Source organism: Globicephala melas, chromosome 5 (assembly GCF_963455315.2).
Source record: "Globicephala melas chromosome 5, mGloMel1.2, whole genome shotgun sequence".
Lineage (NCBI taxonomy): Eukaryota > Metazoa > Chordata > Mammalia > Artiodactyla > Delphinidae > Globicephala > Globicephala melas.
The window spans coordinates 51,572,214-51,584,781 of NC_083318.1; the positions used below are offsets into that span (position 1 = coordinate 51,572,214).

A 12,568-nucleotide genomic window follows, 5' to 3' on the forward strand; every position below is an offset into this window, starting at 1 on the left:
TCAAGTTTAAGATGCCTACAGCACACCTGGAAAATTTTACCAAACACACAGTTGGGGATTAAGGGTCTAGAACTTGAAAGATTAATTGGTATTGAGGATGTCATTTTTAAACTGTCACCTTGGTAAGTGGAAGCCGTGGTGGTATTGCTATCACCTGGGAAAATCATGGTGAACAAATGCCACCACTAGGACAATGTGAGGCACGTAGGTACTCAATAAATGTTTCATGAATATTTAGTAGATGAAGGAGAGGAAGGACTAAGTATAGAATCTGGGAATGGTGACATTGAAAATGAGAGGAAAAGCCAGCAAACAAGAGAAATGGCTTAAAAGACAGAAGGTAAAGTTTGAGAGGGTGGTATCTCCAAAACCACATAGAAGAGCATTTCAGAGGGAGATGATAGAGAACAGTGCTGCTTGCTGCAAAGACACATGAAGTAGAATGAGGGCTGAAGATGGGCTTTTGGAGAAACCCTTATGAGATGACTGGTGATCTTAGGGGAGAGTTTGAATGGTGATAGTAGAAGTTGAGGGATAGGGATTGGAAGTAGAGGCAGGCATAGAATCAGGGCTTTTCTTTTATATAATTGGTCAGGGAAAGGTCAAAGGGAAATTGGACATAGCTTCAGAGATGTAGGCCACAGGAAAGGCTTTCTTTGGAATGGACTACTTCCCACAGTGTTCAAAGAGATAGATAAAAGAGAATTCAGAAGGAATGACTCTAAAGGCAGAGTGTTTTCCTCAGGGCTTTCTACATGGTAGGAGCTGGAGGTTCGCATTGGTTGTACCCACTGGAGTTCTGTGGGTGATCATATTCTCATAAGCCTTACATTTTCTTGCGTGAATCTGAATATGTACCCTATCTAGACAATCTCACTACGTTACAAATCTTTCTAGTCCTGGCACTGTGTATATTTAATGGTCTTCTCGGGAGAGAACTAGAGTTAGCCCAGAATCATGGATCTTTTATCCCTCAAAGCCAATTACCTGTTTACCTAGTAATGATTTAAAATTTTGGAATATCATACACACACATATACAAATATGAGTGGTCAGTTCCTGATAATTTATGGCTGAAAAGGCAGGGAGACCTCGGCCATGGTATCTGGGGCTGTGAACAAATTATAGATACCCCTCAGTTTCCAAACACAGGAACCAGAGATTCATATATATATATATATATATATATATATATGTTTTTTTGTTTTTGCGGTACGCGGGCCTCTCACTGTTGCGGCCTCTCCCGTTGCAGAGCACAGGCTCCGGATGCGCAGGCTCAGCGGCCATGGCTCACGGGCCCAGCCGCTCCGCGGCATATGGGATCTTCCCAGACCGGGGCACGAACCTGTGTCCCCTGCATCGGCAGGCGGACTCTCAACCACTGCACCACCAGGGAAGCCCCAGATATATTTTTTGATATAGGGCTGTTTGAGATAGATTCATTATCAAAACTCTTACTGTTTCCAATTTAAAACTCAGAAACCTAACCAGTTCAGGTAATACCTTACTGTGCTTTACCATCTGAATTAACCATCCAAACTTAGAAATCTGAATAATTTAGATGGCAAAAACTAATTGTTCTCTCTGATACCTCCTTTCTCCTTTTTTTTTTTTTAACATCTTTATTGGAGTATAATTGCTTTACAGTGGTGTGTTTGTTTCTGCTTTATAACAAAGTGAATCAGCTATACATATATCCCTATATCTCCTCCCTCTTGTGTCTCCCTCCCACCCTCCCTATCCCACCCCTCTAGGTCTCCTGTCTTTTTTTTTAGCCTAGGAACTGTAGGGGAAAAACAGGGTAAATTTAGGTCTAAATAAACCACTTCCCCTCACTGATAAGAATACTTTTTTTTTTTTTTTTAGATCCATTTCACTGGGCTTGGCTTCCTCAAGCAAAAGTTCCTTTTTCTGAAGAAATAAGAAATTTAGTTCTACCACATATTTCTGACATGAACTTTGTGCAAGATTTATGTGAAGATCTTTATGAACTTTTTAAGGTAAATAAGTTTTTAGTTTTAATTATTGCAGAAAATGAAATAGAGATTTTCTTAATAGAGTTGATTTGCAGTTTACTGCTTCTGGTATCACTGCTTGCAGTAGAACCTGACATAACAGAAAGGAATTAGCAGTTTTACTTTATAGGAGCATAAGTTTGTGAAGTTACACTATGAGTATTCTTTGAAGTGAAACTACATTATAATTTGAGAAGTTGTTTGCTTCAAAAGTTGAATTTTTACAAAATTACTCTGAATTATAATAAATGTTTGGTGATCTGCTATGATTCAATTTTCTTTTTAAAAAAGCCTAAACCCATTGGCTGGAAAGTCATTTTAAATCCTTTCTGGAACAAGTTGGAGTATAACTACACTGTTTATACGAAATACATACGAAAATGTATTTCGTATAAATGAGGAATACGAAAATACATCAATTAAAAATAATCTTTTCATGCTATTTTTTTCTATTAGGAATGCTTTCTAATGACCTTATGTGCTGAGTTGAAGAGTTCATTGGTTTTCTATTTTTTTTTTAAAGATCCTGATTTTTAGAATTGTAGTAATGTTTTCTTTCCTTTTTGTGATAGACTGACAGAAGATTTGACAAAGCCACTTTTGAAAGGCAGATGTCTGTGATGAGGGGTCAGGTAGGTCACCTTTTTAAGATCTTGTTCATTAAGGAAAAACTCTCTCTTTGAAACAGTAGTCAACTTTTTTTTTCCATTGTGACCCAAAGATGCAGCTCTCAACACTGTCCTTTATTCTGAACCAAAGTAGCTCAGATGATTAGAAATGAAGTTGATTTCAATACTCTTTTTTTCTCTTTTGTCTTCTGTATCAGATTTTTTTCACCTTGTTGTGTATTGTTTAGTTAGCCAGTTTCCTCCTACTGCTACTTCTTGTCCTCATTTTGATAACTGGTTTCCTGAGTGTTGGTATCGTCTTCCTCCTCAAATCCACTTGCTTGAATGTTTCAATACCAAGTTCTGTTTCCTGTTGATTATTTTCCTCATAAAATATGTTTGGCCTTTGCTAGAGCAGTCAGTAAATAACCATGTCACCATGGTTGAGCACCAATTAGGACATAAAAGTACTAGTTGTAACTCAGTCCTCTCACTTCTTTTCACTTCCTTTCATTAGCAATACAGGGTATCAATTACATCTGCTGGTGTGGACCTGCAGGCTGGGCTGACCTACAGGTGATGTCTGGTTCTTCTAGTCTACTAATAGTATTTAGATTCCAAAAGGAAGACTTGAAATGAAAATAAACTATAGGGTAAACATTGTCTTTTAGTGACTTACTAATTAACTTTTTCTTCCTAAAATATGCATTTCATTTAAGGTAGCTGTTTGCTGCATACCTGTGACAAAGAAGACAAGTCTAAGTTTTGCACTATTTATTATATAACATTAACAAATAGATATAGTTAAATTAGATAACTGTGTACTCATCATATATTTATTGACAGAACCAGAGCCAGAAACTGTCCTAATGATTGAGATAAAGCAGTGAGTAAAAACCAAGTTCCTACTCTGATGGAGCTCTTGCTTCTGATGAGGCTGGGGGTCAGGAAGAGGGACAGATTATTAGCATACATCTCTCTGTGTTCTCTTGCGCTTATACAGTGCTTTGCTGGAGTCACATGTTTTAAATAGTAAGTGAAATGGCCGGAGAAGCAGGCTAGAGCCAGATTCTGAAGGGCCTTAAGTGCCGGGTATAGACTCCACATGGAAGGGATTGGAGCAGTTGTGATAACCCAAGTGCCCATCAACAGATGATTGGCTTAGAATACAGTGGAATATTACTCAGCCATAAAAAAGAATGAAATATTGCCATTTGCAGCAACATGGATAGACCTAAAGAATATTATACTTAATGAAATAAGTCAGCAAAAGACAAAACTTTGATTATCACTTATATGTGAAATCTAAAAAATAATACAAATGAATTTATATACAAAACAGGAACAGATCCACAGACATAGAAAACAAATTTATGATTACCAAAGGGGAGAGGGAGAGGGGAGAGACAAATTAGGAGTATGGGATTAACAAACTACTGTACATAAAATAGATAATCAACAAGGATGTACTGTATAGCACAGGGAATTATACCCAATATCTTGTAATAACGTTTAATGGAGTATAATCTGCAAAAAAAAAAAAAAAAAAAAAAGAATCCCTAAGCTATACACCTGAAACTAATGCAATATATTTTAAATCAACTATACTTCAATTTTTAAACAAGGGCTGTGGTAATGACTAAGTTGTCCATTTACTAGTATGGAGAGATCTCCAGAATATGTTATAAAATGTAGTGCATAATGGTATGTATAAGCTGCTAACATATTGTATATAATAAGAAAGGAATCAGAATATTTTTTTAAAAGGGAGAGTTATGATGAGACTTACATTTCCCGAGAGGAGACCTTACCCTGGGGTTTCTCCTATGAACTCCCTGAGATTACGTGCTAAATTCTGTTTATATGTGCGTCTTGGGCATGGACTGGGCAATAGAATTTATATCCCAGCAAAAGGTGTCCATAACCCAACAAAGAATCCCTGCAGATTGGACAGTGGGGTGCACATTGACTCAGCAGATGAGTCTAGAACCAGGGAGCCTTGTGGGGAGGTGTTTTCGGTAATTCAGGTATGAATGATGGGCTTAGATGATTGATGATTGTAATTATGTTGCTGAGTGTTACCACCCTAAACTATATTTGAACTAAATTTTCAGGCATACGTAATTATGCCCTTATTTGGCATTTTTGCTTGAAACATATGTATTTGACTTAACAATATGCTCCATCTTCTGGAATTCTCTTATCCCTAAAGATGTATCTTTATTTCAGAAATGTTTGTGTGTTTTTTTTAAATAAAAGCTGTAAATAATCTTGTAAGCTTTAATTGTAGATTAAAGTTAGTATGTGAGAAATTTAAATTTTAATTTTAAAATGCTTGTCTGAACAGATATGGGGACATTCTAGTTCTGAGGTCTGTTACAAAGATATACCAGTGGCTATCTGCTGTTTTAGGTTTATTTATTCATATCCTGGAGTAAAGTATTATACAAAGGAGTAAAGTATTATACAAATGGGTGTAATAGAATATAAAAGTGACAGGATCAGGATCTGGGAAAGAAAAAATAAAATAGAACATTATGTTTTAATTTTATTTTGTTTTGGTTTTTTATTTTAATTTGGTTTTGACCTTTCTGATAGCCAAAAAGAGTAAGGTACTCTGACCATGTACATGATTGTGTAGCTCTCTGATTTTAACCCTTTTTTAAAAGAAGTCTGAAAAAAATCAGGTATTATTTTATATTCTAAAGTAAATCAGTGCTTTGAAACCAAGGCTTAACTAACAAAAACTAATACCTGTGTTTCAAGCAACAGAATTCATTATTCAGCCAGTTCCTTAATTGAGTCAGAATACTGTGTTATTGAAACCGAAAGTGGGATCCGGGCTGCTCGCTGCTCAAAAACCAATAAAGAGGCAAGGTTGGTGGAAAGGAAAGTTTGCTTTATTTTAGATGCTGGCAACTGGTGGGGGAGGGCAGACGCCTGTCCAATGACCAACTCCCCTCCCCCCCTCCTACAACCAGTGGGCAAGAGCTTTTATAGATGGAGGGAGGGGGCTACATGCAGAAACAGCACAGTCAGCTCTGACAGTCATCTTGAAATTGGTCATGCGGTGGTCTGACCAGCATCATCTCGGTTGTTGTAAGTACAGTTAATCTTCAGTTCCAGAGTCCGTTTGTTCCCATTTCCTTGAGGCCAATTCTTGGAATTGTGTCAGCTTAGGTCATGGCTACAGTCTGGTCATCATGTAGTTAACTTCTTCCACTTGACGGGGGTTTCAGTATCTATAAGACAGCTCACAGGATATGGCCCAGATTATTATCTATAGCCCTTGAGGAGGAACTAAGGGTCTTTGACTGTGCTTAGTGACTAACCTGTTATTATTTGGTCTCCTTTGGCTGTTTTCCTTTGTTTCCGTATTTTCTCATTTCTCTGATTAAACTTATTCTCTGGCTAAGGTTTTTCCACAGACAAAAGGCAGGCAGAGGACATAGGGTCCTGCTCCGTTTCATTATTTCAGTCATTTATAATTATCCCTTGAATCCCTCTCCCTTCTAATTTTGCCAATTAACATCATGATTTGTGCTTCGTACAACCTAGTCTTCTGTCCTAGTTTAGAGTAAGTTTTTAGTTTTGCACACATAATCAGTGACAATTCTCATTCTACATATAAAGATGTGGACTGGAATTAGGAACTAGTATGAAGGCATTTCTTTTAAAATTTGACTAGAAATGTTTATTCAGTTAAAATTTTTGAATTTTACTTTAACTAGCAGTAGGGTCATGATCAAGCTTGAATCATGATCAAGCTCAATAAGAGCGTCATTTTATGTTCTTTCTACCTGTGCCTGTTTGGAGCACTGGACCTCAGAAATACTTATTTATTTGAAATACATTTTATACACGACCTGAAAAAAGTGACAGAAATGCTTAATAAAACAGTTTCATTAATACAGAGTGAAATTCTATTCAGTGATATATAAACCAGAAGCTCATTTGCAGATTCAGTAAAAATTGATGTTAAAGAAAATGAAAGTGACGCTTTCGTACCTCCTGAGTACTTGACTCTTTACTAGATATTTTTATGTTTGTTATTATTTTTCCTCATAACAGCTCTACATAGTTGCCTGCATTTTGTAACTTGGCTCAAAGGGGTTAACACGTTGCATCTGTTTAATAAGGGAGTCTAAAGTCTGGCGAATCTGCAACATTTCGGCATTGCCTCTGCCTGGGGTCCTTATCATCTCTTCTCTGGATTTAATGATCTTCTAAGTGGTGTCCTTACCTCTTTTCCCATCCTTCTTCCACATTAGACCAGAACAATCTTTCTCAAAGCAGATATGATCATCTCTTTTGTGATTTAAAACTCCCCTGATTTGTCAGTCCATACAGGCTTAAGCCCTGACTTTGAGCAACTTCTCCAACACCTTTGCAGTCTGCCTCCAGCAACATAGCTACCTTTATCTCTTGTCACTGTCAGCTTCCCCTAAGCCTAGCCGCTCAGAACTGTTCTTCAGTCCCAGTTCACATCTCCCAGTGGTGCCCTTTGCGTGCTGTCGTCTCTCCTGGGATGCCTTTTCCTCTCCTTCTGGAGAACAGTTTTTCCTTCAAGCTCCAGCTCTGTCTTCCTAGGCTCCTCCTGCCGCTCAAGGAGTTCTGATTTCCCTAGCACTCCATGGGAGTATTGGGGTCACATTTCACTCAGAAATTGGATGTTAAGACAGCATGTTGGGGGAGTTTCCTGGTGGCCTAGTGGTTAGGATTCCGGGCTTTCACTGCTGCAGCGCGGGTTCAATCCTTAGTCAGGAAACAGATCCCACAAGCCGTACGGTGCAGGCCAAAAAAAAAAGGACAGCAAATTGGGCATAGTACAGTTGAAAAATAGCTTAAAACCAACCAGGAAGTAGAATATACATAGTTTTATGTAGATAGTACAGTAATTCTCATGCCCACTAAAATTTGAGGACCAGTGAACTAGTCCAAAGGAAAGCAAAGTCTATATGCAGAAGTCTGTGAGTTCACACCATCTGCTCTTGACCTATCACACCCCTACCATGGTATCAAATGTGGCATAGATGGAGCATTCTAAACTGTTTTTCCTGGGCTTCGCTGGTGGCGCAGTGGTTGACAGTCCGCCTGCCGATGCAGGGGACACGGGTTCGTGCCCTGGTCTGGGAGGATCCCACATGCCGCGGAGCGGCTGGGCCCGTGAGCCACGGCCGCTGGGCCTGCGCATCCGGAGGCTGTGCTCCGCAGTGGGAGAGGCCACAACAGTGAGAGGCCTGTGTACCGCAAAATAAATAAATAAAGTGTTTTTCCTTGTCTGCAATGTTTAGTCTATTTCTAAAAATAATCTTCTCTGATGTAAAGATATAGTAATAGATGTGTTTATTCTTTGGGAAATGAAAAAGTGAGTGGTATGTAAAGGAGGGGACAGATTGTAAAGTCAGGGCATAGATCCACTGTTGCTGAAGTGTTTGTCACACTACATTCCAGTTATTTGTTTGTGTGGCTGTTTGTTTCTACAATGTGTGCACTTTAAGGGCTCAGATGGGTTTTTTCCCCGTATTTAGTCTTCTCCCCAACACAGCGCGTGCTCAGTAAATATTTCTTTAGTAAATAAATGCAAGATCATCAAGTGTCTTCTCAACTCCCAAAGAAATACTAATATTTTGGATAGTTTTAAGACTGAATAATTTTTGCTATTATAAATTTGAAATTTTTTAGTCTTGTAGAATGATTTTCTTTGTACCATTCCGCTTCTAGATTCTCTACAACAATCATGTATTGTTTTTAGAGTCAGGAAAATATTAGATGTTACTTAAATTAGTGTGTTTAGATTAACATGTTTTGAATAGGATTTTTAAAATCAAAAGAGGAAACTAACTGAATATTTCATTCCTTAGCCATGCTGGTACCCACATTTATTTTCATGGTAAGAACAATGCTTATAAACATAAATTTTGTAAATTCTTTTTGTCTTTTTATCCAAACATAACTAGCCTAGAAGATTTTAAGGGAAGAGCTTAAAAGGAATCCTAAACCATAAATACAATGAGTAGCTACTATTACTAGTAAAGGTTTATTTCTCTGATGTATTAAATACTTCAGATCTTCCAGGATCTAAACCATCTAGTTTATACTGTTCAAGTATTATGACATTTATTTATTAGTATGGCTTTATGTTGAAACCTTTATGCTTATCTCACTATTAAACAGTCTTTACAACAACTAGTAAAATGCACACCATCTGTATATTAAATATTTTCAAATACCTGAAGGAGACATCCTTATTTCTAACGTACACAACAAAGGGATTTTTTTTTTTTTTCTGTACGCGGGCCTCTCACTGTTGTGGCCTCTCCCGTTGCGGAGCACAGGCTCCGGACGCGCAGGCTCAACGGCCATGGCTCACGGGCCCAGCCGCTCCGTGGCATGTGGGATCCTCCCGGACCGGGGCACGAACCCGTGTCCTCTGCATTGGCAGGCGGACTCTCAACCACTGCGCCACCAGGGAAGCCCCCAAAGGGAATTTTTTACCTGATATGCAGGGAAAAAAAGAAAATTAATTATTAAATTTTTATTTGAACAGAGTAGAATAGGCTGTAAGCTATGCATTGTTTCATAACCTTATTTATATGCTCAAGTAGCAATTCCAAGAGTATGTTTAAACATGGAATGTAATATAGTTTACTTTTCCTAGTTTTACTTCTCCTATTTAAGAATAGACTCTTAGAGTCCGCCTGCCGATGCAGGGGACGCGGGTTCATGCCCCGGTCCGGGAAGATCCCACATGCCGCGGAGCGGCTGGACCCGTGAGCCATGGCCGCTGAGCCTGCGCGTCCGGAGCCTGTGCTCCACAACGGGGGAGGCCACAGCAGTGAGAGGCCCGCGTACCGCAAAAAAAAAAAAAAAAAAAAGAATAGACTCTTAAATAAAACTTTACTTTAAATGCTACCTTCCCGAGTTCGCTAATTCACTTGCCCTGCGTCATGCTTCCCCATAGCACTTTTTCCTTCTAATACGTGGTGTAATTGACTTGTTTGAGATGTTTATTGACTCCTCCCCTGCTGAAATGTGAGCTCTGTGAAGGCAGAGATTTTGTTTGTTTTCTTACTGTTGCATCCCCAGCACTTAGAACAGAGCCTAGCACATAATAAGCATGCAGTAAATTTATTTGTTGAATGAGTGGGTAAGGCAAGTATTTAGTAAAAACCAGACTATTTAAACCAGTATTTTTTTAGGTCCAGTGTCAACTGGGGTACGTATGTGGAACCATTCACTTCATTCAGTCTCTGACTCCATTGCTCCTGGACATAGATGCATTCTAGAATATTTCAAAGTTACCAATTGGCAAAAATTATTTAAGTTTAATCCTGTGCATTTGTCTGTGTATATGTGTGTGTATAAGCATCTGTACATCCACATATATATATTGATAGCAGTTACTCATCACAGTCTCTGTTGGGCATAAATGGATGAAATAAAAATTGTAGTTATGAATAGATGGTTAAACTAATGTCAAAGAACGGAAGGTTTTTATCCTTTTTGAACTGATGAAAACCTCTCTTCTTTCCACAGATCTTAAATCTTACTCAGGCATTGAGAGACAGGAGGAGTCCTGTCCAGCTAGTACAGATGCCTTGTGTGATTGTGGAGCGCAGTCAAGGTGGAGGTCAGGGTCGGATCGTCCACCTCAGCAATTCATTCACCCAGACTGTCCACTGCAGGAAGCCTTTTTTTTCCTCCTGGTAGCAGATGTGAGAGAAAGAAACTGTTTGGCATTATTGTGTTGTTACAACATTACCGCCCTGTAAACCTGCTGGTAAGAGCTCCAGTTGCCAAAACCTCAAATAATATAAGTTTCTAAAAGGTTTTCTTTGAATGTAATTGAAGTTTACAGTTTTCTGTCCAAATACTAAATTTCTATTTCAGGGAAGAAGTGATATATCTCCTATGTCGTATTTTTGTAGAAAAATTGTATTTTATGTTGTTGATGTTAGTTTCAGAGGTCATTTCGTAGTTTACACATTCTGGAATGACTATAATTACTCTAGAATTCCAAACAGAAAAATAAGGTGTTTGTTGACTTTGAATACAATAACTTTTTATATACTTTTTTAATATTGAGAAGAATGGTCATGTTAACTCTTCTTACATTATAAAAGGCCTTTGAGGATGAAACTGCTCTTATGAGCTTTAATAGAGTAGTTAATAGAAAATAGTTAAGAATAAAACAATGTTGCCTTAATTTAAAAAGCTGCTACTTTAGAACTTGAATAAATGCTCCTAAAGTGACCATTATTAGGGACCAGAAAATTATATTTCAAGTTACCAATGACCATTTTCTTTTTTGTACTTCAGAATATTTTGGGTCAATTATTTTGTTATAGTGAGGGAAAAAAAATCTAACGCTATCTCCCCCTTTAAAAAAATGGAAACACTCAACTGAGACTTGAGGGGAATAATATGAAATTAAGATAGATCCCCAGTATTTTGAAATTCCAGAATAGCATTAAAAATTCCCATCTGTTTCTTGCATGGGATCAATACTTAATCATTTAGTACCTCAGAGTACTGATCTCGTTCAATTTAGTACTTCAATTAGTATTAAACTTCACTGAAAGGTAAACCATAACTCAAACCGTATATTGGGTTGCATTTTCAGGTCCTAGAACATAACCTCTTAAAAATAATAGTAGTGTTGTAGGGTACTTGAAATTACTGATGTTATTATAATTACAGTCAACTTTAGAATACTAGTCCCAGTTAAAGGGGACCGTAACAGAGATAACCATTAAGTCATTTTTATTTGATTTTGAATATCAGTATTTCTGACATCCTGGGAATTTGTAGTACTTTTAACTTACCAAGTGATTGAAATTGAGATGAGCCCGATATGAAGATTTGATCCCAAAGAAGCAGGAGCTTCATTCTCTTCTTAGGCTCCAAACAAATAACATCACCACTCAGACTAAACTGGGCAGTTTGTGGTCTTGGCCTTTTGTCGTTAAGCTTTCTGTCCTGTAATTTTTCAAATTGTTTTTATATAAAAAGTATTTCCTGAAGATTGAATTAGGATGGAAGTCAGATCTGCCATTCTCCCTTTCTTGACATCTTTCTCTTGGTCTTCGTGGATGTGATGAGTGAGGATACTGCTGTCCTAGTGGAAGTCCATTGGAAACCTGTGTTCTCCTACCTCCCCTGACCCTCCATGATCTTAATGTTGAGATAATGGAAAATTGACTGGAAATTCAAAGCTCAAGCTAATATCTTTAGATAAATACCAGTCATTAAAATGTGCCTTTTGAAGATGTGTTCTTAATGAAATAAGTTGTTATGATGTGGTTACTGCTTTCATAAAACAGGGTTTTCAGTATTTTGAGAATTTCTATATTAATTTAAAAAATGGAAACTTAGTAAGTTGCTACTGTTTTGTACCCTAAAATTAAAATAGTGTGGAAATATTTTTAAATGGTCTGACCAGGCCAGAAAAATAGAGTTGAAATATTTAAGATATGCTTAGAAGTCAGAGTACATTGGTTTTATTTTATAAATTTTCATGAACTTCATTTTTATTTAAATATTGTGTTAATATTTTCAGTGAGTATATTTATAGTGTCAAACATGGTAGACGAAAGGTAATAAAAATCACTGTCTTAAGACTAGATTTCTCCTGAAGTATATATACTGAATATTTAGAATGTTTGTAAATACATTTATGTTTATAAATGATGACAAACCACCATTTTCTTACTGCGTATATTAGTAGTACAGTTTCATACTTTATCATTCCAAAAGATATATTTAACTGGAATCTTTATAATTAGAGACATTTTCATTTTTATTTGAATATAAGCTGCCTTACTCTCCCCCAAATTTGTCAGCAGTTAGTTGAAGACTATGGAAACATGTTTTTTGCAATCTTGAAAAGGATTTGATTCACAAATTTTTTTTTAATTGAAGTTTTGTACTAATGGAATTAAA

At 37.3% G+C, this 12,568-nt stretch overlaps 1 protein-coding gene across 8 annotated transcripts in view; it reads left to right on the plus strand.

Moving 5' to 3' along the window:
• The window catches only part of PI4K2B (phosphatidylinositol 4-kinase type 2 beta), a 122,074-nt gene that overhangs the window by 92,376 nt on the left and 17,130 nt on the right, over positions 1-12,568 (plus strand). For 4 of the 8 annotated variants that reach the window (XM_030832211.2, XM_030832206.2, XM_060299217.1 and 1 more), the window contains 3 exons: positions 1,867-2,000; positions 2,588-2,647; positions 10,163-12,249. In XM_030832211.2, the coding sequence (XP_030688071.2) occupies positions 1,867-2,000; positions 2,588-2,647; positions 10,163-10,336 (368 nt within the window). In that variant the 3' untranslated portion in view covers positions 10,337-12,249. Of the gene's footprint in view, positions 1-1,866; positions 2,001-2,587; positions 2,648-10,162; positions 12,250-12,568 lie in introns of those variants that run through there. The other 4 variants (XR_009563980.2, XR_009563979.2, XR_004034244.3 and 1 more) reach the window with 2 other exon arrangements.